This window comes from Ascidia mentula, chromosome 2 (assembly GCF_947561715.1).
Source record: "Ascidia mentula chromosome 2, kaAscMent1.1, whole genome shotgun sequence".
Taxonomy (NCBI): domain Eukaryota; kingdom Metazoa; phylum Chordata; class Ascidiacea; order Phlebobranchia; family Ascidiidae; genus Ascidia; species Ascidia mentula.
Genome location: NC_138567.1, coordinates 9,235,434 through 9,260,819, shown reverse-complemented (window position 1 = coordinate 9,260,819; position 25,386 = coordinate 9,235,434). Strand labels below are relative to the sequence as shown.

The following is a 25,386-nucleotide window of genomic DNA, read 5'->3' as shown; positions in this document are numbered from 1 at the left end:
CGTTTTTATTTGTCTTAAATAGCATGCACACTTGAAACTGGGAAGGGTTGGGAGCGAAAAGAGTAGAGACAACAAAAGTGTAGCGGAGATAAATAAATATCTGTGTAGAGGGCGGCCAATGGCCGAATAAATTATATAACGCCGGCCACAGGCGCGCATGACAAACACAAAACACAGGCGATCTGCTTCGTTATATCAAGCAGACATTGGGCTGGTAAGCTTTGGGCAGTCGAAAGTTACATGCGCCCGAAATGAAAGGCTTTTACTACAGCAAGATGGGTTGCCGTTGGCTTCTGTTGCAGCGTTACGTTTCCACGGGACGTGAGAGACCCCGTGTTAACGGCATTAGCGGCAGTATTGAACGCAGCAGGGTTTGTTATGTGTGGCTTGCTAGCTTGATTTGTAAAGTGCGGTGGGCACGCAGCGGTCGAGGAGCCTTTGTGGGGTTACCGTCGGTCTCGCCGACCACAAACAGGGAAACAAACTGAAACGCGCGTGGAACCAAATGGGCAAAACGCAAAAACGAAAGCTGAAAGGAAAAATAAGGAAAGGGAACAACGCAGAACTCAAAAATCGGCGGCTCGGGAACCACGAAAACAAACAAACGCGAAAGCGCAATTAAAATTCATTTGGCAAAAAAATAAGAATATCTATGTATATATCAACGGAGAGATCACGACCCAATAAATTAAATACGCGTCGCGAGGCAAGCTTTCAACACCTTTTAAACCATCTCCGCTGTACGGTTCATTCCACCAAACCTTCGGGTGGCGTTCGGGCCGACGGCAAGATTCACAGTGACGCATACGTCTATATAGAAGGTGCTCCATGCACCCTGAACGCGAGAAGCGTAATAATCTACAATCTCAAACTTGTCGAAAAAATTCAAAGCGACGTGCAAAAACATGAAGGGTTAACAGAGAGGCAACCGGCCCGTGTAAATGGACGCATGCCAGTACCGCTTTCAGGAACTGGAGATAAATAACGCGCGTGCTGTTGTGAATAATAAGAATACAATGGCGCCGTAAAACTTCCCACGAAGGCCGGGAGTGCGACGGAAGGCCCTAAAACTGGTAGAAACACTTGAAAAACAACATATTTGCCTAATTTGATCACAGCTTGGCGTCGAGCATCTCTAGGAAAAGTTTGTGCATGGTCACCTTTCCCGACTGCCGCACGCCGTGGAAAAAGTAAATAGCCTTCGTCGCCACTTGGCGGAGCAACGGCAGCGTCATCAGGAGCTGACCGCAGCGCTGGAACTTGGCCACTGGGGAGGCGCCGCTGAGTGACGTCATCGTCACGTCGTGAAGAGCCTGCTGCAGTGTGTTTTGCAACTCCTGCAGAGTCGCGTGATTGTCCACATGCGGAGAGTCTGCAAAGCAACAGCAAGCAAATATGAGTCATGACATCATTCTGCTATGGCGCGCAATGAGAGAATGCCGAAAAAAGGTTCAGTGGGCGGCCCAGCTAACGCACCGCTACCTTAGCCTCGCCACTCTCTCTTTTTTAAGAGCGTGCGCTCCGGGAGCGCATACGTCATTGAGTTGCCCAGACGACAGAGAGGCGAAGAGAGAACGCGCGGAGAAGGAACTATGCAACGATAAGCTCATCGATAACGCAATGTACACGTCACCCAAAGGGGGCGAGTATTCGGCGCGTTCACGCCCACCGCGCGCTCGCACACACGGGCAATGGAAAAGTTCAGACTAGGCCGTTTGGTTTCTCAGTGGCTTGACCTAGGGTTTTACAAATGTGCCGGCTCGCAGGATGCGATCAATTCGCGGACACGATTAATAAATCACGCTCTAACTCTGGCGTCGATCTTTGTACAGATTACCATTCTCACCCTACCCCTGTTCGTATATCACCAATATCTGACCAAAACGTACCCGAATTGACAAGCGCGATGGATTTCATGAGGACAAACTCTTCTTTGGTCAGTCGAAGTCCTTTCAAACGGCGTTGCAACTGTCCTAACAAAAGGTACAGCTCCGTCATCTCAATCTCGGCGCTAAGCTCGGCATCAACGACGAAGTCCTCGGCGAACACGATGTCGCCGTCGTAGGGCAACGACCTGTATGGCACAACGTCATCAGTCGATTGCGCAACGGTTACGTCAGCTGGCAAACTTTGTTATCACCAACCTGTGTACGATTCCGAGTATCAAAATTTCCATCCACGCCGACTGAAGGAGCGCCATTTGATCAGCTAACGAAAGGATGGTGAAACCTGGGGGAAAGACACCTCGTTGAGCGCGACATAGAACAGCAGCGTCATTGTGACGTAACGATCACGAGTCGTGGCGGAACGCAGACAAAACGCTACTTTCGCGAACAAAAAGAAACCACTATTTTTAGTGCCAGCAAAAAGCGCCCAATTGCTCTGCAAACAACCCTTGCGGTGAACTGTAAGTAGGATCCTGGGAAGGTGTTCAAACATACCTGGGATATGCTTTGCCCAGCCGATAATCACCACCAGCTCGCGATCGGCGAGATCCGACAGAGTGGTGAGAACTTTGACCTCTGACCTCGGAGAGGCCAAATCTGTCATGGCGTATATCTTGTCTGGTTCAGCAAGCAGAAGGTGCGACACAATTTTGTGTTCTGCGAAATTGAAAATGACAACCATATCATATGCAAATATGAGAAAAACTTTCTGCAGATATTTTGCCTTCGCATCATCCACAAGCGAATGCTATGTTTACAAATCAAGGTTTCGAGCTCCGGTTTAACAAATTAAGGCATCAGGATATCAATGGGACGTCACGCGTCATTCTGCAGCCACTTCACGCCCGAACGTCGGCCTCCCAAATTTAAATCACAACACCTCCGGGGGAAGGAGCTCAAATTAATTGTTCACGCGCGATGAAACAATCGCTAAAAGTGCGAAGAAGGCCGGGAATGCGACCCTTCCCTAGTAATAATCAATTAGGTAATCATTAAACTGAGGAAGTCGGCAGCGGCGGTTGCCGTCCACAGCTTCCGAGGAAGATCACTCACGTGAGACGATGGTAGGTTTGATGTCAAGAGAAGAGGGAGGCATCGTCGGGGGTCCGTAAGGTGGCAAGTCGGTGGCGTCGATCTTGCGCTTGTACTTTTGTCTGCCGCCCCGAACGCGATCCGAGCGCACACCTAGATGTGGAGAAGAGTTAAAAACGGGGAAAGCGACATAAACTGCTGCGATCTGGTGTTTTTGATTTGATTATTACGTCATTGCTGACACATAAGGCAGATTTATATGATGTCTATCTGGAAGTCGCACGGGTATCTTGTGCACCGAGAAATAAACGGGCACCGAACCAACGGGAATGGTCCGCGGGTAACGACTTCGCGCACGAAAACCGGCAACGTTATATTCCACCGACCCGCTCGTCACGTCAAATACGATTATCGTATTCGTCATGTAACTTTTTATAGCGTTGCAATTGACTCCGTTACCATCGGCGTTTGGTGATTTGTCGGAAACATACTTGATAGATCGGCTACACGTGTCTCGTTTATTTGCATTGAAAACTTGTTTGTTTACAATCGAGTTCAAACAGAATACCAACCTTCTCTGAGCATTCCGACCCGAAGGCACTTCGTGAAGCGGCACGACTGACAGGACTTGCGTCGACGCTTGGTTATTTCGCAGTCGTTTGTGGCCGGGCAGGTGTATTCGATGCTCCCTGCAAAGCAAACAGGTTTTGTAATTTCACGACAATGGGCGGCTCACAGTGCAATCCCAATCTGCATGCGCTCGCGGAGTGCACCCTGAATCGCTTTTTAATCATCCAAATGCACCGCGATGCCGACGTCTAATCTCGGCTCCTAAGCGTACTCAAGACCGCGTTTACAATACGGTTTATGCCTAATCCCTTGTACCAAGTCCGGCGCAACGAAAACGGTCAATGGCGTCATTAGATATGCACGCGCCGCGCTTACCTTGAATGGTTCGCTTGAAAAAGGCCTTGCAAGCCTCGCACGACGCAACACCGTAGTGGTACCCGGACGCCACGTCGCCGCACACCAGGCACAAGCGTTTGGGGGCAACCGGGGTGGTAGGGGACGACACAGTGGACGAGCCCGACGAACTGGTATCAATACTGGGGGCGTCGGTTCCAATGGACCCAGAGGGGCGCTTGATCATGACTGCCCCAGGTGGTGCAGCCAGCATGTCACTTATGTCGCTCGTGTCGATGTTCTGCGAGAAATCGCAGATACTCGGCGTCATAATGCCCTGTGCCGCGACCGCGTCCTGCGCCGACGTCACAATACTGTGGATATCGTCGAACGCATCTTCGTCGCCCGATGAACCGTGACGGTTGTTGTTGAAATTGCAGTTAAAATGCGGCGCCAGGGATGCCATTGACGCGGCCGTGAAGTCGTCCGAACAGGGCCCAAAGCCGAACTGCACCATGGTGGGCGGACTGTAGCCATCACCGTCCGAACCTAGGCTGTCCGGGCTGCTCAACGACGAGTTAAAGCTCTGACTGAACGCACCACTGCTACCCAAGGGGCTGTACGGTTCTTGCTTTATGCTGTAGCTCGATGTCAAAACGTCTTCACTTGTTAGCATGCTGCACATGATCTTTGTAAATTATAATCTGCAAAACAATGCTCGTGTTATGCATGATTTGTTGATTATTCTTCAGTTTAGCGATTTAAACACAAACACAACTGTCCATATCCCTTTTTCTTTGCAATAAACAGTGCCGATAATTAACACGCAGACAAACCACAAGAAAGATAATACCAACTGCACGCTACGAGTCAATTTAATAGCGGGAGCCTATTTTACGCCCACGCCTGCCTGCCGCCATGTTTTGCAGCGCAAGCTACCCGAGCGTGCAAATCGCCCAACTGCGCGCTTGCAACTATTTCGATACGAATGTACCCTGGTCCAGTGTGAATTGGGCGCTCCAAGGCAAAGTCAAACGCTAAAATTAGCACGGTTTGACGTGGCTATATTCCGCACGCCGGCGCTTGGGGGGTGCCATCGGATGGGGCAGTGCGGGTTTGCGGGCGAGTGGCCCCGGATTGGCGCAAGCCACTAACGGTAATTACCAATCAACTTGTGGGCCGGTTTAAACTTATCGACCGGCCGAAAAAACAATACAAATTAGGCATTGATCGGCCGGGCGGTGGCTGGGGTATGGACGAGAGTGGTGCTCGCGGGCAATACTAAGTTGTTGGGCAGGGCCTGCACAACAGCTGGATTGTGTCATCACTACCGGTAGATCCACACTTGTCGGATCGAGCGAGAATACAACCTGTCAACACCGCGATTAATTCGTTGCCGGCGAACCGCGCGCCGCACGAGCAACCACGCGACTTATTTGCCTACGCTCATGTCGTCACGGTAAGCGCGCGCAGCCCGAGTGTCGCTGACCCGGCTATTCGTGTTCGATAGTTTAACAACGCAGCTTAACAGCACTCAGGCGCAGCAGCAATCACAGGAACCATGTTCGTTTGGTTTAGGAGAAAAAATACGCGGACGATGCATGTTCACCCTTGGCTGCCCGGGCCTCGAACCTACCGTCTGCGGCAAGCTTGTAATAACCTGCGTTACTAGTTTAGAAAACAAGCTTGTAGCTGATAAGAAAACTCAAAGTAACTTCGAACCCTGCGCGACCCTCATTTCCAGCCCTGTTATACCTGTCTTCTGCGCTCAACGGAGTTACGCAATTATTGTAGGTTTTTTAATTGACTGCAAACATTTGCAAAAACTGCATTTTCAATTACACTACCGAAAAAAAATAATTGCTGGCTAATTTGCAAAATGTACCGACACTGTACGCCAAGTTACAGGCCCTAGCAGAGTACGGTTCTACCTCATCAGCGTTACGCAAGCACTGACGATAGCCTGAGTTATTTCGCAACACTTCATCGCGTGATGATGTCACAGCGTTTTTCTCTCTCTCTCAAAGAGTGCGCCGGGCTCTCCTCAGCCTAAAGGGCCTTTTTCACCGCAGTCTCGGAATAGCACGTTGCTGGGACAACAGTGACGTCACAATAGAGATACACGACAGCGCGCGCGCATCTGCATGCAGGGGGTTCGTTAAAGTTGCCGGGAAAAACGATGGGACAGCGCGACCCGTAGTGTGGTGATTGTGACTAAAGCAGTTCTTTTGCGCAGAGGGGTGCAGAGCTTTATGGCCACGTTCTTGTGGAAAATTCAACAGCCAAGCTAAGGCTGGGCACGTCTATACGCACTTATACCAATTATGATCTAACTGGAAGGCTTGGCGCACGACGGGAGTTGGCCATCACAAAAGAACGCGCTTTTTTACAGCGTGGGTTGTACAATAAACATTGTTCCATTGGAAAGGAAAAGAAGCAAGGAAGATTCGCACAATGACGGTGTTTATTTAAATGTAGCAAGCACAATACGAGTTTCTAACACTCGGTTTAATTATGTTCAACGCAAAAATCTATTTATTTTTGCCAAGATTCAGCAGGATTTGTCTCGTTTGAAGAACTTGCCTCGTCAGGACGATTTTGCCGTCGTGACTAAAGCCACTAATCAAACTAAACGCCGGCACCATTGGCCGCAATATTTGACAGCAAACACTTTGCCTCCCGACGAACCACCGCCATTGGAATAGCTGCGATGCAATTCGTTGGCAACGTGTCCAAAATACCATTGCTAGTTAACCACAGTGCCACAGTTTCTTTTTAAAAGCGATTCCTCTCTCAAGCAATCGGTCATCAAACATCCAGTTTAAATAAAACTACTGGATTGAAACTAATAGCACTTTTCAGTGCTGTCGTTCTTAAGGGAAGTTAGTAGGATGCCAGGCAGGATAAGGCACTATCTGCTAAAACATTTATCAACACTAATATGCTCCGGAACAGCAATCTAAGCAGGAACTCATCACTCTTGCCTGCTTTACCAAGCAATAACCACTGCGAGCGCCCAATTTAACGCGAGGCTCGACGGATGTCTGTAAGTTACTAGGAATGAGATAACCCAAGCCCATATATCTTGCACTATAAATCCATTCTCTTGTGGCGGCAGGTAATTAAATCTTGCACTTGCTGCTGTTCAACATCAATCACATACACAATGATACAATGAACGTTTCCTTTTGTTTGTGGACTTCAAACTTGTTAACTGTTTATGACGTACGAATGATGATTATCTTTTATTAGTAGACAATTGCTTGTCTTCTATTGTGCAGGGCGATGCCTGAAAGCCATCGCATTAACATGCAAACAAATTTCAGCCCACCGGATGCGCACCATATTAAATTATAGGCGGAATAGCGAAAATATTTGAATGCGAAATCTGACCCTTGCTTGATAGCTTCGGTGGGGTCGGCGAATCACGATTGTGTTACTCTGCACAACAATCGATTTAAATCTCTCGAATACAATTGCCCGCCCGACCCAGCTGTAACGTGTTACCCGCCGTCGCATCTATTAATACCCACAAAGCATAGCCCGGGATAATAGTTTCCTCAAAACCCTGGATTCCGATTGCTGGCGAGCGGTATCTCGGATTTCGACTACATCGCGTCCACGACATCTCGGGTGCGGCCACCTCCCTTTCACCACCAGGAGTGCAGCATAAAGGAATATACAATCCCAGCACATACCAAATGCCGAGCAAAATTATGCAAGTTACAATATTCCCTATATGCTAATGACCTGGGAACAACTTGTGGTGTTTTGAAAGTTATGTCCAATGCATTCAACAAAATGTCTAGTATCAAAACCTTCTGAAGACCCGTTCAACTTCATGTCTTTGCAGCAATCAGAACTCAGTGCATTTATTTTCGTTACATAACAAATAAACTAATAATTTCGCAACAATGGTTGATATACCAAAATTAAAAATGTAGTTGACTGATACCAATTGTTACCTTTTTTTTTTCTGTGTGAATTCCAAACAGCATCAAACAAAAACTAACCAACAGGACACTTGAGCAAACATTTATGTTACTACATCTTCCAAACGTATTTTATCCATGTATATTAAATAACAAGGGCCTGAAGTTAAGGGACACAAATCGAACAACAAACCCACCTGTTCAAGACGACAAATACACGATTATCCAGACCGTTGTAGCAATATCATCAATTCATGCACAAGGTTTTCAAAGTTTCTCCTATCTTGCTGCATCACTTCCACCAACAATCCTCACAATACCAACACAAAGGCACAACTAAGCACTAGACCTGCAATGAAACCCAGTGAACTAATCAAAATTCTTGCAAAAAGCCCATTTGCCTGTGGCCTGACCACCATCCCAATAATTGCGCACGGTTGATGCGCTGCAGCTGCAAGGAACAACTAAAATTTGCCCATTTCCTTAAGTAAGTTGTAATTTGTTTTATAGTAGGAGGGTTTGTCAAGCTACAGCGGTTGGTTCAAACCACCCACAGCTACTATACAATGCTGGAACAGTACAAGCCTGTGTTAATTGCCAGAAAGCGAAGAAAATCGCCCGCTTGCGGAATTCTTACGTGCGCGCGACAAGGCTTTTGTGCCATTGTGCCGGTCGCAAGTGGATTGCAGAGACAATGAAACAAGAAACCGCCAGACGCGGAAGAGGACGGCGCTGATTGGTTCCCGGAGCATATATGGTCTGTACCACAGTATTTTCTGTTCGATAAGAAAATATTGTTCCCCTTCCGAGATCATTTGATACGTGTATTTGAGTTTATGCCGTTTTTCATTCTGAAAGTTGGTGCTTTACATATAACACGATAACAGTGGGTTTGAAACAAATGACCTCGTGCTGAAATGCAAAATATTGGCCATACAGCTTGTAATATTTCGAAAAAGTTTGGGAATTCGATCCAGGGTTGTAATTAAGCCCAACACTTTAATCCGAACGTTTTCTCAAGCCCGACAGTGAACCTAAAACAAAAATGTGGTGTGAAGTGTTAATTCAATTGTAAGCATTTGTGATGAAACAAGGCCTTGTCTTTAAACAAGGAGAGACGTAACGTTAGCTCACGCACATTCGTAAAAAGAAAAGTTTCAATACGACCAAATCTGGCAGGGTCTGAATTCAGGCCCGGCTTTGTTTCACATCAAGCCCGGTCCGATTTACCACCAGGCCCCACAGCGCAACCGGGGCCCCTGTCCGTCTAAGAAGGCCCATGAATAGCATATGGCGGTTCTTTGCCTTGAAACTTTTCTAACGTGAAGGCTGGGTACCACCGATCATGTCATGTGCTCTTCATAAAAAAGGACCTCGCAACGGCATATTTTTTACTCTCAAGGGCTCTGCTTACAACTCTTTGATTCGACAGGCGTTTGAACTTCTTGGGACAACGCTCAGTTTAAAAATAACGTAGCATCTGCCTTCGCGAACTTTCCGTGGCAGCTCAACAACTATTGACGCGATTGCATAGAGTCAGTGTATTGTTGCGTGAAAATCATATCAGTCGTTGCAATGGAGGGGGTGCTACGTATTCCACGCCGACTTGTCAAGAATACATTTCTGTCCGGTAAGCGTTTCGCACAATTCGCTGTAGCGAACGTGGTGTCGTGGGCGGACAAAACGCACGAACGCGCGAAGTAGGTGATGGTGTGCTGTGTTTTCCAGAAACAGCCCGGCGAGCGTCTCCATCAACACCTCGACGTCCTCCTTCAAGCGGTAGCTCTCCGTAGCCGCTTTAAGAGCTTTGTAGCCTTCGTCGTTGAGCATTTTCTTTATGGATTTGAGCAGGTCGGCGGCAGGACCGAAGCGGAAAGCGCGTTCGTCTGAAATTCGATTTTAGGAGAATATATTATCACTATGACAACAAGTTTTTAAATGATCGTAAAAACCTAGCCTGAACTGATAAAAAATAATAAGAGCAATCATGGATAAAATTTGTTTTGCAATAAAGCGCAGTTAGTTAACTCTTGGAGGTGAAACATCTTTAACGGTGGCGCCACATAAGAATAACACACCATATACCATCGTCATAACAAAATTCGAAAACTATTTAAAAGGTTTGCATCTTTGCAATGGTTTCCATAAGTCACGACCGGCGAGATTCGCTTATATTTGCACTGGTAGCACCACAGAAAACTTTCCACGCATGCTGTGCGTGCGACAGATTTGAGAGACATAAAGTTATGCTCGCTCGTATGACACGCTTATATCTTCCGTTTTCCAAAGCAAACACCGCGTGGTGTGACAGACGAACGACCAATGAATTGCCGAGTGAAGCGAAGTGGTTACTCGTCAGTTGTGTTGAAAATATCACAGCCGTAAATCACGTTATGGCGCTGCGTGATGCTCTTGACAGTTACAAGAACCAAATATTTTACGGGCTTTTGGTTACTTGCAACAGCGTGAGCAATGGCGGTTGATATAACAAACAAAAGGCTATGGATGTGTCCTTTGAGGGCGGACATGGGTTTATTTCTGTATCACAAAACAAGTTTGTGCAGGACAGCAAGTGGGAAAAAACACAGAAGCCGGTCGTAGTCACATGCAAACACAGCCCCGAATATTGCAAGTACAAAATTGAAAAATACTCGCTTTTATGAGCGGGGCCGGAAAATGAAGCCAAGTGACGTTGTACCAAGCCCAGAAGCTCAACTTGCCAGGGAATTTTTCGTGAGTACGAGTTCCAATAAGCATCATATTACAAATCCCGAGCGCTGCACATGGCAAAAAAAAAAACGATCAGCAACCGCAAAAACCAATTAGGGACAAGGTGCGACCTAGGCGACGCGCAAACACCGTTGCGCAACATAATGTCCCTGTAAAAAAGCAACCCTTGCTCTGCGGCTAACCCTACCCCAAAAGTAAGCACACGTTGTCGTATGTTCGTACGGACCAATGTGGTTTAGCAATGGTTTACCAACGAAAGAGGGACCGTCGCTGGGTTACCCCACGAGGGTTTATTCGGTTTGTGGTTGTATATTTTGTCATTTTTGTTGGCTGTTCTCCGCCAACTTTGAACGTGTATTTACAGGGCTGTGTTGCGGTTCGGGGTGGGTTAAATCAATGCTGATCACTTTATGCGGGTATAGGAGTGATTTATGCCGTAAATCCGACTTGCTAACTCTGGTCACTGCGGCAAAGGCTTAGTCACTCTCAGCGGCCGCATGTTATAATGTGACAAACGCATTGCCGACAAGGATGAAAATTTACGGGAATGCCACGCCACGAACAGTACGCAACGTCGTAAATTATCTTAAAAGACCCCAAATACTCTCCCAATTAAACGTCGTATTTTTTAAATTAGGACGAAAACTGTTTCTTCCTAAATACAATACCTGGTTCGGAAGGAACTCGCGCGCTTGTCGTTGGCTTCTCCGCTTTCTTAGGATTCGATTCCAAGACAGACACACGCTGCTAGAAGTATTACGGCTACCAAATTAAAACGAGGTACACAGAAAGAAGATTCTGGAACAGTAAAACCCACCTTCAACTTGATCTTCTTTTTTTTCTGCGTCTCAGTCATTCGTCGGTCCATAACTAATAAGTGCGTGGACATACGGTTCGCCTGCGACGACACAAAAGTTCGTTTAAGTGATTATTGGACCGTGTATTGGAGTAATACCTCAGCTTCGCCCAAGTGGTCAGGTTCATCGTCTTCGGGTGCTGTGGAATCCACGCATTCGTCCAAAGCGTCGAGAAGGTTCGCTTTTTTGGAGTCGTTTCTGCATTGCAAGCATCGGATTTATAACTTTGAAAATACTGAATCGCATGACTCGATTTCGGGTAAGTGTTTCTTTTTCTTTGTGGAAATAAATCAGTTTTGGTAGTTTTTGGCACCTTAGGAAACAATTTACGTGGCTCCCGGACACATATACGCATTTGCAGGTTTTGCAAATTGTTCCTAAGGTGCCCAACTACTGTTTCGCGTGTAGTAAAAATCTCATTTCAATGCAAATCATGAAGTAAATGTGGGAAAAAATGACTCTAAAAAACGTTGCAATAACATCAGCAAAACAAATAACATTTCCTATGTTTTTCTCAGGTAGACGGCAGTTCAGACGTCAAGGGCCCTCCTGGAATTCCTCAAATACGTACATGGCGACGGAAACTGTCCCCTGGGTAACGACGGCAGCTCAAGGCGCTCAGCCGTTCGTTGCGGCAAGCATTTAACATCTTATTACAGCTTACCACATTAAGAGTGGATATGAGCGCCTGGCAAGGCGAGTGGATACAAGATGCGCATCTCCAATTTGGACGGATTAGAGCGTCTTGTTTATGGAAGAGCATTTCAGTAACCCTTCCTATTAATCGCCAAGTTTAGGGTATTGTTGTTTCGACTTTTGCATAAAAAACCTTACATGGCATGGTTTCTCTAAATGGGAAGGAACCAGCGTTAACGCATACCAGCGGGGACACGCCCACTTACAAAAACAAACAAAATCTTCTTTACGAGGACACATTTAAACATCACAGTCTATAAACCATGTGTGCGTTGCCAAGTTCACAATGTGGAAGTACCGCCGATCTGCGTTATGACGTGTACATGTACATGTTTTTTGCAAAACTTTGGCGCAACCAAGGGTACGGTTTAAGGCCTGCCTTATGCAACACAACTGTCCAAACCAGTTGTTATGCAATCTCGACATTAGCCAGTGTTCCTAATCCGTCCCTCTCACACATCAGCCTTGTTTTCTCACTCACCCATGTTCGGCTCTCTTGCGCTTCCTTGTGTTCGAGGTTGAGGCCTGGCAGAGGCAAGATGGAGCGAACATCGAAGTGCTAAAGAAAAAGTCGGAATATTTGCTTTAAGGATGGCAAAAATACAAAAATGATCGCAATTTCTTAGGAACGTAATTAAATTCGCTTAGTTAGTCTTTTATTGGCATAGTTTTCATCAATTTGGCAGGCTGCCGCAGTTGAAATTTTTAAACATTACATAAATTTTTACTACAAGTGATACAACCGAGCAGCGCATTTATTTTTTGTCATTCCTGTGGAAAAAAAAACTCAACAGCTTAGATTTTCAGTAGGTGGTTGTATATCATTTCAAACAACGTAAGCAACGCCCCAACGCGTATGTTAAAGCTTATTACTGTGATATTAAAAACACGATTTTCGTCCACAAGGTATATAGCTGAACTGACTTTGGGTTGCTGGCTCTACTCGGAACGTGGCAGTCGGGGTCACTCATCTTTGGAAGTCTCGTAATGTCGTACATTTTCTTCATTCCACCGAACGAAAGTTGCTGAGTGCTGCTGGTGCTACTGCTGTTTTTAACCACTGATATATCCGCGCGCGAATCCTTGGGCGTTTTGGTCACTTTGGCGTTGGAGCTTGATTTGCTCAATGACCTGTAAAAAGTATATGTGGAGGCTGGTAAAGAGTAGTGTTGGTTTATTCGTTTTGTATACAAAGCAGAAAAAACACAATGACATAAGACACACGTTTTTCTGCAATGCTGCAGTATTTATAGCGAAGTGCGGAGGTTATATGAAAATAATATTTTCTTACCACCGTGTCCAGCCATGATTTGCGTGGCGTAAAATTAACGTGCACCCCTTGCAAAGCGACGAAAATTATCATGTTAGTGATATGCGCGCAAGATCAATTGGAGTAATTTGACAGGAATGCTGTGTTTAGGCAAACGTATATTTACATTGAAACAGAAAAACGTACAACTTCACGTACCGGAGTCGAAAATTTTCCTTTTCGCGGATGGAGCAGAAGAATGATTTGAGTCGGCGCATCGCTTTGTGGCAGTCGTCGAAAGGAGTCACGTGACATTGTATCCATTTTGGCAACTAAAATTGCACATAAACCGAACGGACGTAAGTGCGTGTGACGCAAGGAAAAAAACAGGTTCAATTAAACTAACAATGCATTCTGACAGGCTGTCTTTCGTGCACCGATTCAAAACAATATCTTTTTATAAATAAAGCATCTACAGACATTTCTCCTGTGATCGCTGTTTTACCTTTTAATAGGAATACTGTAACACGAATGGATGTATACGAACAGCGGTTGAATATGAGGGTACACAGGTAAAACCGGGGACAATAACCCAGAAAGTATAATTGCATCACAAATCGTGTTAAGCTGATGTTGTTTAACGTGTAATATAATAATGATCGAACGGGTTAACGTGCACGAAAGGGACAGTGCGGGATTACTACGAACTCGATTGCTTTTACTCGTTCCAGCTTGAAGGGGATCATTGTTAAAGGGCGTTTCATTTTTTACTAAACAACTCCATTACGATACAAGACAGATTTTGTATAAAGAACGCATGAGAATAACTGTTCTAGCATTTTTGTTGTTTTTTTATTGGCTTGCTTATTGTTTTGTCCGACACAAATACAACTTTGTTATTGCTTATTCGTTGAACTTTGTTATCTCGCTCTCAAAAGTACATAAACTGCTTGGATATTCGCTCGTTGGGGTGTTTAGTCAAAATTCAACGCAGAAAAGTGTTGTAAACTTCCCAAGAATTTGGAAAAAAAAGGTAATGAGACTCGAGTTTTGTCGAAACCTTCGCGATCTCAGAAGCCCCGCAGTTCGAAAATTTAAACGAGTCGATTTGAACCACGGGGATTATTGCTCCTGTTTATTAAATACGAGCGAGTTCCAAGCACGAGCGTGGCACTCATATGAAGGATCTGACCTCGTTCAGTTGATCCTTCCTGGTGAAGCGTTGATCGCATAGGATAATCGCCCCGTAGTCGTATCGATGCCTGATCACGCGACCTATTGCTTGATTGACGGCTCGGCACGCTTGCAGCCTGTACCATTCCGATCCCTGGATTACCTGCGTGCGGAGAGGTTTGTAAGCCGACGTGAGAACCGTCGTTGACGTCGTTGTCGAGTGGATGGCAAGGGATAGTACAAGTGCGGCGTACTTGGGCGTGACGTTTAATTGTTTCATATCGAGTAAGGTGAAATCTGCGTAAAGCAGCGAAGGCCACGTACGGATGCCGTGCTAACGGGTTGGTGCCTACTGGTTGTGAACGTGCCGGTTACGTGGAAACTAAAATGAATTGTACAAACATATTCGTCAGAAAGAGATTGCTTAAAACCGATAAAAGAGAACTGATGATGGCAAAAATCCACAAACCATATATAAAACTATGCAGGTTATTGCCCATACCTCCAAAACGGTTTTTTCTAATTTCCTGTCAAAAAGGCAACCAAAGGTTCTGTAACGCCAGGTTCTATACTTATCAATAACACAAAAATCGCGCATGTACTTGTCGAATACCTACACCACACTAAACATATTCACGTCAAATGAAATCAAAAACAAGGGGCAGGCACGTACGTTGGGCATTCCAGACCTCCTTAAGTCGTCGAGAAAAGACATTTTCAGCTTGACTTTGGCGTCCTGGGTTGGCGGGAAGGGAATCCCCACTATGAGCACCGCGCGACCGTTGTCGTTCGCGAAGTCGAGGCCCTCTGAAACCTGCCACACGAACACAAGTGTTGCAGCTATTTGCCGTATTAAAGGGTTTCAACAGGCCTGAAGTGGAATCGAAAGGGTTCCATCGTTTTGCTCCAGGACAGTGCGCAAGCCGGCACTTCACTACAAGCGCTTTGATTGTCGCCATGTTGCGGAAATCGTATAATAGAAACCTTGGTGACTGTTTTGTGTCATACGCACCTACAATGCTTAAACTAGAAATAAAATATAATACATTTCCAGGATAAGATAAGCCCCCCTAAATGTTAATTTTTAATGTAAGTTGTACAACGCACAACCGTTCCAATGAGTATTTATACCAAGGAGTATTTATAAGAACATAATATGTATTCACGTAAGGCATTGACAATGTTGTTCGGCGAAATATATTTGTCATGTATGGAAGCCAACAGATTTTAAACTTGGAAATAGGTATTTTACAAGAAGATATCACTAAAGCATGACAAGGCTGTCACCAACCTTTCCACGGCATATTGCAAACAGAGCGCCACCCTGCGGCGACTTAACATCGGAGTAGAATTTGTCGATGGCGTCCCGGAGTTCGCCCTTTCCACGCGGTTCGACCGTGCAAAGTTTGGCCAACTCGAGTCTTTGCATCACGTTAGAGGATTCCTACGCAACAAATAAAATATTTACTCACACGTTCCACGTAAAGGGTGAATCATTGCTAGTTCATCTTTTCGACTGCCATCATCATTCTGTACGTATAATATTATGCCACGGCAATGGGAATTTTCAGGTGGTCAAAGCGAATACAAAGTTTGACTGGTTTCGTATTACACTAAGGGGGCGGATAAGAAGGGAACATTTCATCTTGAAACAAACTGTAACATTCGCAAGTATGACCGGTTTGGACGTCGCGGCAAATGGGAATTTTGATATACGATACACCTTTTAATAATTTTCAGAGAAGATTTTAAATCTAGATAATGTTAAGGGATAACTATTTTAGTGATATATACACTTGAAACACAAAACACTGTATGGCTATCCTTCGTTAATTAGCTCCTAATTTGGTTTAACTATTATATATGCAAATAAGTATTTGAAAACGAGGGTGTAAACAGAAAAAAATCCATTGCACGATGAACGCAAGAAATACGAAATGTCAAAACAAACTGCTACGAACCCGCCATTCCCTGACGTAATGCTCCATAGCAGCATAAGAAGGAAAAAAGACGAGCAAGCCGCCTGGTGAATTCCTCGCCACCTCCGCCACGGTGTTACCAAGTTCGGTCACTTGGTCGGTGTCGCCGCGCGATTTGAACGTGGACTCCAGACGGATGCCGTTCAGTCCGCGACTCAGCGTCGCCACGAAAATCTGGTGTTTGTCAATCACGTGATCGTTCACAAGAGTGATGGGGAAGTCCCTAGAAGAATAGAGCCCGAATGGAGATAAACAGGATTGGACTTTGTACATCAACAATTATCGTTCTAAGTTTAAACTGACTCAAAGGTTACTTACATGCGATCTAGAAATCTCACTTCAAGGCAGTTTCAAATACGTGTGTGTGGGATTTAAGTTGAACTTACGGTGTAGATTTGCGTAAAACATATTGTATGAAACATTAAAGCGATATGTTATTCTGACGTACACGTGCAGTTCTGAGACGAAGGAATCTATAGGCGATATGGTTCCACTCGTCAGGATTAAATTTCTCGCCCCGTTCTTTACTAGATCCTGCATCGCGAAGCCAGGGCTGAAGCACCAATACGATATTGTCCGACCTGTAAAATAACTAAGTCTACCATTTTTCAATCTCACAGCACCATTTTATTGTTATGGAGAGCTGAGGTGTGCCAAACATTTCAATTGTGCAAAATACGGACTAAACATGTTGGCACTTTGTCACGACCGTTTACAACACCAGGTAAACCTAGTTTGCAAAGCATTTTTTTTGTAACATGAAAGATGAGCATTAAAAACGGAGAAATTGAACTTTTTGGTTTGACAAACCATTACCAACAACCACTAAAAATAGGCGCACGATGTTAATAACTCTTACTTGGTTTGGCTCTCAGCGTTCCCTTGTCCTTTTTCCACAGGTCCTTCTTGCCGGGTTTCGGAACGTCCTCGCATATGTGGACGCGATAGAAACGGGTCAGGTCCTCGATGGAGGGGCGCGCTGATGCGGAGAAAATCGAAAAACTCGGTGTTCTACTGTCGGCAGACCCAGAAGCGGACGCGCTGAAGGCGATCTTGATGATCTCGGAAAACTTCTGGAGGGCGGTTCCGCGAGTACGAAACGAGTTGCTCACTGTAAAGGTGTGCTATTATACGCAATACCCTTAAGACCCCAAGAGTGCCTTAGTTTTTGTGTTTTGGGCAAAATTCATTGTCTAAACTGTTTGGATGTTGTAGGCACAAAAATAGAAGAACTAGAGGTAAAGTAGCCCTCATAACAAAACAATTTGCTATGATTGCCAGGTTTATGACCTAGACCAATGGTTAATGCTTTATAACACTTTATTTTGTCATAACTTACATGTAGATAAATAGGAGGAGATTTTGTCCATCAGCTCCAACAGTACTTCATGTGTGTCAAAGGTCAGGTTTACCTTGCTGAAGAAGTCAAAGATGTACCTACAAGTATGCACGGTAACTATTGTGTGATCAGGTGCAATACATTTTCACAATGCATACAAAACAGTTGAAAACACCTTCCTGGTTCTGACTTGCTTTTTGATGCTGGAAGTTCAATTTTATCCAAATGTTCTTCCAGGGCAAGAAAAAATGACTTCATCAAGGCCAAATCGTCCTTTTTAAATTCAGATAAAGCTGAAATAACAAAACAAAAATTATGACATAGTAGTGTTGCAAAAACTAAAAATAGCTACCTGATGCTTCACCAGCTTCATGTCCATCTGCCACTGTACCCGTCTCTGACATTTTGTTGACAGCATTGAGTAGATCCCCCACTTCTTCAATGCAGTTTGCAAGCTCCAAAGATGTCAAATCAAATGATGCAGATTCCTCACACAGTTTCTCCTGTTAAAATATGTAGAGTCAGAATAATGGATTTACATGTCTAATGAAAGCATAAATCTATTACAACAGATCCATGAGCAAATCTTAATACACAAAACTTGATGCAAGACACATATTTTTGTAATTGGATTTTCAGTAAAATTTACCAGGTTGTGAGCTTCGTCAAATATAATTACATTCCCGCCAATTTCCAGGTTTTGAGATTTGCGTGATTTTCTATCAAGTAGGTAGTTGTAAGGTGTAAAAACAACTCCACATTCAGCTTGTTTTGAAATTTCCCTTGTGGAATAGTAGGGGCAGGCATTTCTTTTATGACCCAACGTAACAAGTTCCTCAATGTCCATTACCTCTTTGGTAAACACACCATTTTTTCTGGCATCTTAGAAACATACAATATATGTATGAAAAAATCCTAGTGTATTGCCAGCAGATTAATATTCATACCATCCACATTGTTGTAAAAATGACAAAGATGTTTGTTAACTTTGTTTCTACACATGTGAACCATTGTTTGGTTGCTTGTCTGCTTTGACACTTCGGGGTGAATGCACATCTGCTCGCGAGAGCCCAGTAAGCTAATGACAACTCTGCAACAGGGAAAAAAATATAGTAGATAACTTGTCAAATTTAGTTTACTTTTAGTACAAGTATCTGGAGTGAACTCAGTTTTAATGACACATAAATATTGTGACAAAAACCAACAAAAGAAACACAAAAAAGCATCTACTTACTGTTTTCCATACATTGTTCTTTTGAGCTCTTTTACCACTTGGGATAATTGTGAATGTGTACGAGATGCATAAATTATTTTTGCCACTGCAGGCGTGGCTTCATTTGTCTCATTTGGATTTGCATTCCAAGCCCCCAAACCTTGTTCCAGCTAAAATAAAATGTATATTTTTGGAAATATCACGGAGAAATGCAGTTTTGTTAAAAGGAAACAAACCTCATTATCTTTTACATCAAGTGCTTTGATCTTTTTCAGCTCAGCAGCTCTCCAAGCCAGAGTCGCGCACAGCAGACAAAGAGTTTTTCCTGTGCCAGTAGGCGATTCCAGCACTGCATTCTGTCCTGTTTGCAGCGCTTCAATCACCTTCGTCATGTAGCTTGTCTGGACATCGTACGGAGTGAATGGAAAGTCCACATTTACTCCAAGAATGTCCAGTATAGGCATGTCAAAGCAAGGCAAGTTGGTTCATGACAAATCAAAACATTTCGTCATTTTACCCGCCAGATGATTTTATCATACTTTAACAGAGCCATTGTAGGTGCAATCTCCCAACCAACAAAAATATTTCTGTAATTTTTTTTAGCTATCGCCGTCATTGCACATTTATTTCTTCTGCGAAGTTGTAAAAGCACAGCATAAAAGAGGGTACAAGCAACGAATCTACCGTAACGATTCATTACCCAATACCCCTTAGGTAGACTATAAAGATAGCATCAGTATACTCCAGTAGGTATATAAATGTAAGGTTCAAAAGTTTTTTAAATCTCTTGGATTTAACATCATGCCTTGGAAACAAATTGTTGCATCAGGCAAAACCATAAACAACAAAACAACTCTTTGTAGGAATAGTCTCAAAACAAGTTTGTTTTGACACCAGGCCATTACCATAAATGGCCATTAAATGATGGCGCTAGATTGACTTACACAAGGCACATTGGAATTGTGAGCAATATTCAAATTATTCATGGTCCGGTGTTATTGAACAATATGTTGCTTTTATATAGGCCTATTACTATTTCAACTGGAACTTGGTTTCATATTAGTGCAACCGATATTTGCTACGACGTGTCCTGTGTTAGGGTTTGTAAACAATTTATCGGTAAAATACACACGATAATTGAGTCGGGTCCAACAACATTATTCAATCCGGTCTTGTTCCTTTTCAAATGGAACTTGTGGTTTAGAGGCACTCGTAACATAATAGCGTAGAACAACTTTCCTCCTTTGCGCGTTGGGCTCGAGGAACACCACGCTGCCAGGCCTGTAGCCTACTTCAAAGTTGGGAGAGAGATTCGTCCATTCAGGATCTCTTCAGCTGTGCGGCACGGCCGTTTCCATGGGCCACTTGTGCGCGACCACTGAGAGGAATTTGAACAATAGCCTGGCCTGAGCGACCTGGCCAGCGCACAAACAGAAGCATCTATGTAGTGGAGGCTTGGTGAGGAAAAAAGATCTATTTGTATCAACAGCAGTGACAAAGCCCCTTTGTTTGCGACGGCGTTTCTTTAGGCCCTAACTTATTTAGTTATATTAGGCATACCAAACAAGATTGCCAGATACGTGCGGGCTAAATTAGGCGGAAATTGAATTAGAACGAATTGTTTGGCTTTGGACGCGAACAATACAAAGGGAAAGGGCAGACTGGCGGGCAAGAATCGGTGTCATCGTTATTGACAATAGATATAAAGGAAATATTTTGGCCTTAAGGCTATGCAGTTGTAAGGTAAGTTAAATAGATACACGTGAAAATGCAAAAAGACTGCAGGAAACAGCCTGTACTGCTTGTTGTTGACCGACGGATCTGTTTTTCACGTGTCAGTATCCAGGAAAGTCATAAATATGGCATACGATCAGCGTCTTTGTGGCATTTTATTTTGAAAAGTAAAAATATTGACTCACGTAGTATAATGGCACTATCAGTTTATGTCTTAATCTAATAGAAACAAAAACTAAGTTTAACGTTTGGGTCAGATACACTGAGAATTAATACAATTATATGAACTATGGGTGTGCACACACATCAAATAAGAGAACGACACAGGCTTTCCGTTATTTATTTTCCGCGTCAAGCACGGGTACTTGTTGCGTTTTAAGCATCAATATCAAAGGTCGTTTTACAGAGTGAGCAGTACCACCTCAATAACAACAGTATACGTTTAAGTTCCATTTGTTACACTAACTACGAACCATGCGGGGAGAAGATTACTATGACATCGAAAAGGAGATGGAATTAAATTTGTTACATCACGCAAGACTTGGACTAAAAAGGATTCATCAAAGATGTAGCACCAGTTCAACAACGAGTGCAGCTGTTACGTTACCTACAGTACCGCAGACGAAGGAAAATACCAGTAAGCGTTTTTGTTGGTTATTATGTGTGAGTACTCCAACGGACTGTAACGATTATCCTATTTGTGGTCATGGAAAATCCTCGAAAACGAACCTATATTTTACTAATATATTATATTTATGATTTATGTGCGACATAAAATAACAATAACCCAGCACGTTTTTACGCCTAATCATGGTACGTAATGAAACGGAGCAACTAGGAAGAGTATCGAATGAATGTATTTCAATAGGCGATAAACCACTCAAAGAAAATGCCTCCATATCCATTAAATCAACCTCGCCAAAATCCAACAAGGAAAAGAATTCTCCAACAAAAGAGGAAAAATCCGAAAAGAAATATCTTAGTTTGAAGAAACCTGTAGAGAAATCAATCTACTATCAACACAGTAAACAGGGGATGAAGTATTGGTACGAAGAGAAAAAACCCAAAACATGTAAGACAGCGGATTTTAAATGAACAAGATAGGTCATATAACTAATGTAAAGTTCATTTTGCCAAACATTTCAGTTTTTAAGTTATGCTATGTATAGTTTTATTTTAAAAGTACACAAAACCATGAGTTCATAATTAAGTGCAGTGGATTTTATTTGACGATTTTCAAATTAACGTTTTGATCTGGTCTTACAATGCTTGCAGGTTTTCAAAATAACCATTTTTAGAGCCGCTATTGATTTGTAAGGAACAGTGTATTCCGTAAGGAACGTTTGTTACGGATGATTCTTCAATTGCTTGAATCACAAACAGTAGTGTTAAAAGTTTGCGGTAATTCCTTGTCTTCAGCCTGAATATTTTGATCAATATTTGTTTACAGATAGCTCAAAGGTGCCCATGGGACGAAAGGGAATGATGCTGGGTTTGGTCGACGCCCCATTGAAGTGAAAACAAACTTATAGGGAAAGCCTTTTTAAGAAGCCGCGTCTGTTTTTTTATCTCGTCATTGCTGTGTAAATGCTTTCTTCGCACTTGCCTCTTCTTCCATGACGTATGAAAACGGACTCTTGCATTTAATATATGATTTTTTACTGTTTTGATAAGCTAAATTTGAAAAGCTCAGTACAGTGTATTTAATTCACAAATCATTATTTAAAATTGCTGTATTTTTTGTGTGCCTGTGGGTGCAACCTTTTCCTGTCTTCCCTTTTTGCCTTTCAATCCTTTAAACATATATTATACAAGAAAACAATGTAATTCTCGTCGTTATTGGCATAGAGGACAAACGAACTGATACAATACAACATATAAGGACGAAACAATCACGGCGAGGAAATAGTGACGTCACAAATTCTCGGTGGCGATTCCAACTTCGCAGTGGCGAGCTTTGCTTCAAAATACTCTTGTTTGCCGTCAAACATGTTTAGCAGAGCGCGCTGACCTGCCTGATGAACCGAGCCCTTTAATTTCGTCAAAAAATTCTCCACCTCCGCGCTGGCTTGCTGCGGTCTTGCGACGGGAGCAGAGTTATTTAGTGGCGTGCGACCCAATGCTGGGTTGGGAGAGTATGAACTTATTGAAAAAGGCGACGCTAGTCTGTTTGGGAAATTTAAAATGGGTTGGTAAGTTGGTGCAGTGGAAGGGACAGGAGGACAGAGCGAAGGCCAGCGAGCTCGATGGCTTGAAAATGGAAGATAGCATCCAGCGTAGAAGCTGTGGAGCATTTGCAAGTGTTGGTGCTGTCTGTTGCACACAGCTATTGGTCTTGTCACTTCGGTGGAGCACTGTGGAGTAGTAAAAATTGTTTCTTCTTTGGTGGGTTCCTGATTGGTCTTTTCATTGGACGTGAGCACGTCGGTCTGAGGACAAACGTCAGAAAGGAGCTGTTTTTGTTGCTTTCTGAACTTCGCTCTCCTGTTTTGAAACCACACCTGCGCGCGTAACCGCAAGTTTAACGTGAAATAATGGTAGTTTGTACTAAACACAAAACAAATGATTTTAACATAATATTCGCAAACAAAACCTTAATAAATGAATGAAATACCACTGACTTGAATTCGAGCCTCGGTGAGTTTGGTTTGCAAAGCCAGGGCATCTCTGTAGAATATATCTGGATACTGGGTTGCTTTGAACGCGGTTTCTAAGATGCCAAGTTGCTCCTGGGAGAAGCTGGTGCGGTTTCGCCGACGTCCGGTGCTTCCAAAAGGATACGGCAGTGAAAGCGGATTCCCTGAAGAAGTACAATATAGATACTTTTCTATACCCAACGATAACAGTTGGAAGATTTTCAATCTTTATATACTGCAGGCAGTTTTTATTGTGCAACTTAATATGAAAAATTCAATTTCTTCTACTAATTTAAAAAATGAATTTTCTATGCGATCCATATAGAAAACATCCAAAAGTGTGATATACTGTGTTGCCAATACAACAGCCAATTTGTTACACGATCTCAAAATTAGCCTATATATGGCGACCCCTAACATGGGGTCTCGACCCATTGTTCAAAAAGCGCTAAAGTATACGGCATTGGTCATATTCGCTTCAACAAGATCAGGACAGTATACCTCTCTATTTTAAACCTATGAAAAAAAAGTACCTTGGGTTGTTGAAGACAAAATCGCGTCGTTCCATGATTCGTTTGACGGAAAAGCAGTCGGAAAACTTGCTGCCAAGTCTTTGCTGTCCATTGTCGCTCGATGTAACTGGTAATTGTTAGACGTACCAGAGCACCTTTATGTAGGAAAGAGTTGCGATTAAATTCCCATAAGCCTTGTACAAATGCGGACGCCATTACTGTTTAATTGAAACGCAGATTGATGCAAATCTCAATCAACATTTGCCGGTCGATCGAAAACTTCCTGATATTCTGTTGTCTTTCCTCTCCCTGGAGACCTGAGAGTTGGGTTTAATCCACGTCGCCGTAATAGCTATTTTATCGCGAGCAAATGGCCCATTACATATTGACGTTTCATCACATTGACCAAACACAGTCTGTTAATCGGGAACAAATAATTAGCCAGCGTAAGTACGGCTGCTCACTCCCCGTGAAGATGTTTTTAACTATGCCACAAATATTACCAGCTGTGCAAACAATATTTTTTAAAAGGAATAGGATATTTTTAGCATGTTTAGTTAAATATGCGATACTGAAGGTGCTTATTATGAGTAGGCTATATTATCTACACATATATCGTTAATGCGCGAAGACTATTAACTAATTACTTTCAAAATAGATTCTTAACTGTGATAAAGTTATGTCAAATCGTATGATTATTATATCATATATCGGGTGGCCACCTTTCGTCACATGCAGCTTGTCGCAACCCATCACCTCCCAGTGCGACTGGCTGCGATCCTACGGCAGACGGTGATTCTCCTTGAGGAAATCACCTTTACATGGGCGTCTGACTCGATAACCTTTATGGTTTTATCGGTGCCCATGCCATTTCATTTCCTTGTTTTTTGTTCGTCGCGTAGTTGCTTTTCTCGCAAAAATAAACATGATTTTGATTTTATTATATTTATTTATCCTCACACGTAAGTTACACACAAACAAAACCTTTTTTTAAAAAGCTGTAGTATGTGTTTACAGGGCATATACTTCCACATGCCGAAGCCTTTACTTGATTATCTTAGCTAAATCAGATGTTAACGGCGACCTCGTGGCTTAGCTGGGTTAAAGACATTTTTTGCTGACCAATCAAAACGAGATACTAAATTGTATAGCAGGTCTGTGATGGAACTAATAAATTTAATGGAACTGTTAGGTTGGTTGGGAATTTTTGTACCGAAGGCAATTTAATGTGGTTTATTTCAAATTCTCCTAAGTTTTACTTTTGTTATCGATTTGGCATCCGAACCATTTTTTCACTTTAACGTGACCCAGCGTCACCTGCGCGGAAGATACCGGAGTAAGCTTACGGCCACCGGCTTTCTTGTATCAATAGAAGTTATATCGACGGTTTATCAGTTAAGCAATACTAGGAAAATAAATACCACGTTTTTTTTGTCTTTTTGTGTAAGCCACTGA

General features: G+C 43.4%; 3 protein-coding genes across 5 annotated transcripts; 1 reads left to right on the top strand and 2 right to left on the bottom strand.

Annotated features, from left to right (window-relative positions):
* Positions 1-18: 18 nt before the first annotated feature.
* LOC145888330 (steroid hormone receptor ERR2-like) lies at positions 19-8,158 on the bottom strand. Its single transcript, XM_082979049.1, has 8 exons — positions 8,011-8,158; positions 3,924-4,585; positions 3,551-3,667; positions 3,000-3,131; positions 2,442-2,603; positions 2,145-2,229; positions 1,890-2,074; positions 19-1,372 (listed from the first exon to the last, which is right to left on the bottom strand). Exons 2-8 carry the CDS (start codon positions 4,564-4,566, stop codon positions 1,113-1,115), a joined length of 1,584 nt encoding a protein of 527 aa, XP_082835175.1. The 5' UTR covers positions 4,567-4,585; positions 8,011-8,158; the 3' UTR covers positions 19-1,112.
* A 1,229-nt stretch (positions 8,159-9,387) lies between these two features.
* Positions 9,388-19,589, bottom strand: LOC145888657 (regulator of telomere elongation helicase 1-like). The gene is made up of 20 exons (XM_082979456.1): positions 19,286-19,589; positions 19,071-19,219; positions 18,784-18,926; positions 18,486-18,718; positions 18,189-18,339; positions 18,012-18,129; positions 17,837-17,934; positions 17,357-17,608; positions 16,946-17,078; positions 16,480-16,720; positions 15,810-15,962; positions 15,192-15,332; positions 14,538-14,681; positions 13,565-13,677; positions 13,021-13,227; positions 12,578-12,655; positions 11,499-11,598; positions 11,361-11,441; positions 11,212-11,290; positions 9,388-9,699 (listed from the first exon to the last, which is right to left on the bottom strand). The coding sequence occupies exons 1-20, from the start codon at positions 19,511-19,513 to the stop codon at positions 9,401-9,403; spliced, it is 3,141 nt and encodes a 1,046-aa protein (XP_082835582.1). The 5' UTR covers positions 19,514-19,589; the 3' UTR covers positions 9,388-9,400.
* A 1,032-nt stretch (positions 19,590-20,621) lies between these two features.
* On the top strand, positions 20,622-22,604 carry LOC145889521 (uncharacterized). Of its 3 annotated transcripts, none has more exons than XM_082980491.1 (4): positions 20,622-20,792; positions 21,231-21,420; positions 21,652-21,855; positions 22,234-22,604. In XM_082980491.1, the coding sequence occupies exons 2-4, from the start codon at positions 21,258-21,260 to the stop codon at positions 22,299-22,301; spliced, it is 435 nt and encodes a 144-aa protein (XP_082836617.1). In that variant the 5' UTR covers positions 20,622-20,792; positions 21,231-21,257; the 3' UTR covers positions 22,302-22,604. The 3 variants fall into 3 exon arrangements, with proteins under 3 accessions (XP_082836617.1, XP_082836616.1, XP_082836615.1); XM_082980490.1 differs by having other exon boundaries at positions 20,623-20,792; positions 21,190-21,420; XM_082980489.1 differs by lacking the exon at positions 20,622-20,792 and having other exon boundaries at positions 20,802-21,420.
* The last annotated feature ends 2,782 nt before the right edge of the window (positions 22,605-25,386 follow it).

Coding starts and splice junctions, on each gene's coding strand:
- LOC145888330 (XM_082979049.1), bottom strand. CDS start 4,566: ATGTGCAGCATGCTAACAAGTGAAGACGTTTTGACATCGAGCTACAGC. Junction 3,668..3,923: donor TTTCAAGCGAACCATTCAAG/GTAAGCGCGGCG, acceptor TTTGCTTTGCAG/GGAGCATCGAATACACCTGC. Junction 3,132..3,550: donor GGTCGGAATGCTCAGAGAAG/GTTGGTATTCTG, acceptor CTCCACATCTAG/GTGTGCGCTCGGATCGCGTT.
- LOC145888657 (XM_082979456.1), bottom strand. CDS start 19,513: ATGCCTATACTGGACATTCTTGGAGTAAATGTGGACTTTCCATTCACT. Junction 18,719..18,783: donor TTTTTACAACAATGTGGATG/GTATGAATATTA, acceptor TATGTTTCTAAG/ATGCCAGAAAAAATGGTGTG. Junction 9,700..11,211: donor GCGAGTTCCTTCCGAACCAG/GTATTGTATTTA, acceptor ATCGAATTTCAG/ACGAACGCGCTTTCCGCTTC.
- LOC145889521 (XM_082980491.1), top strand. CDS start 21,258: ATGCGGGGAGAAGATTACTATGACATCGAAAAGGAGATGGAATTAAAT. Junction 21,421..21,651: donor GCAGACGAAGGAAAATACCA/GTAAGCGTTTTT, acceptor GTATTTCAATAG/GCGATAAACCACTCAAAGAA. Junction 21,856..22,233: donor AGAGAAAAAACCCAAAACAT/GTAAGACAGCGG, acceptor ATTTGTTTACAG/ATAGCTCAAAGGTGCCCATG.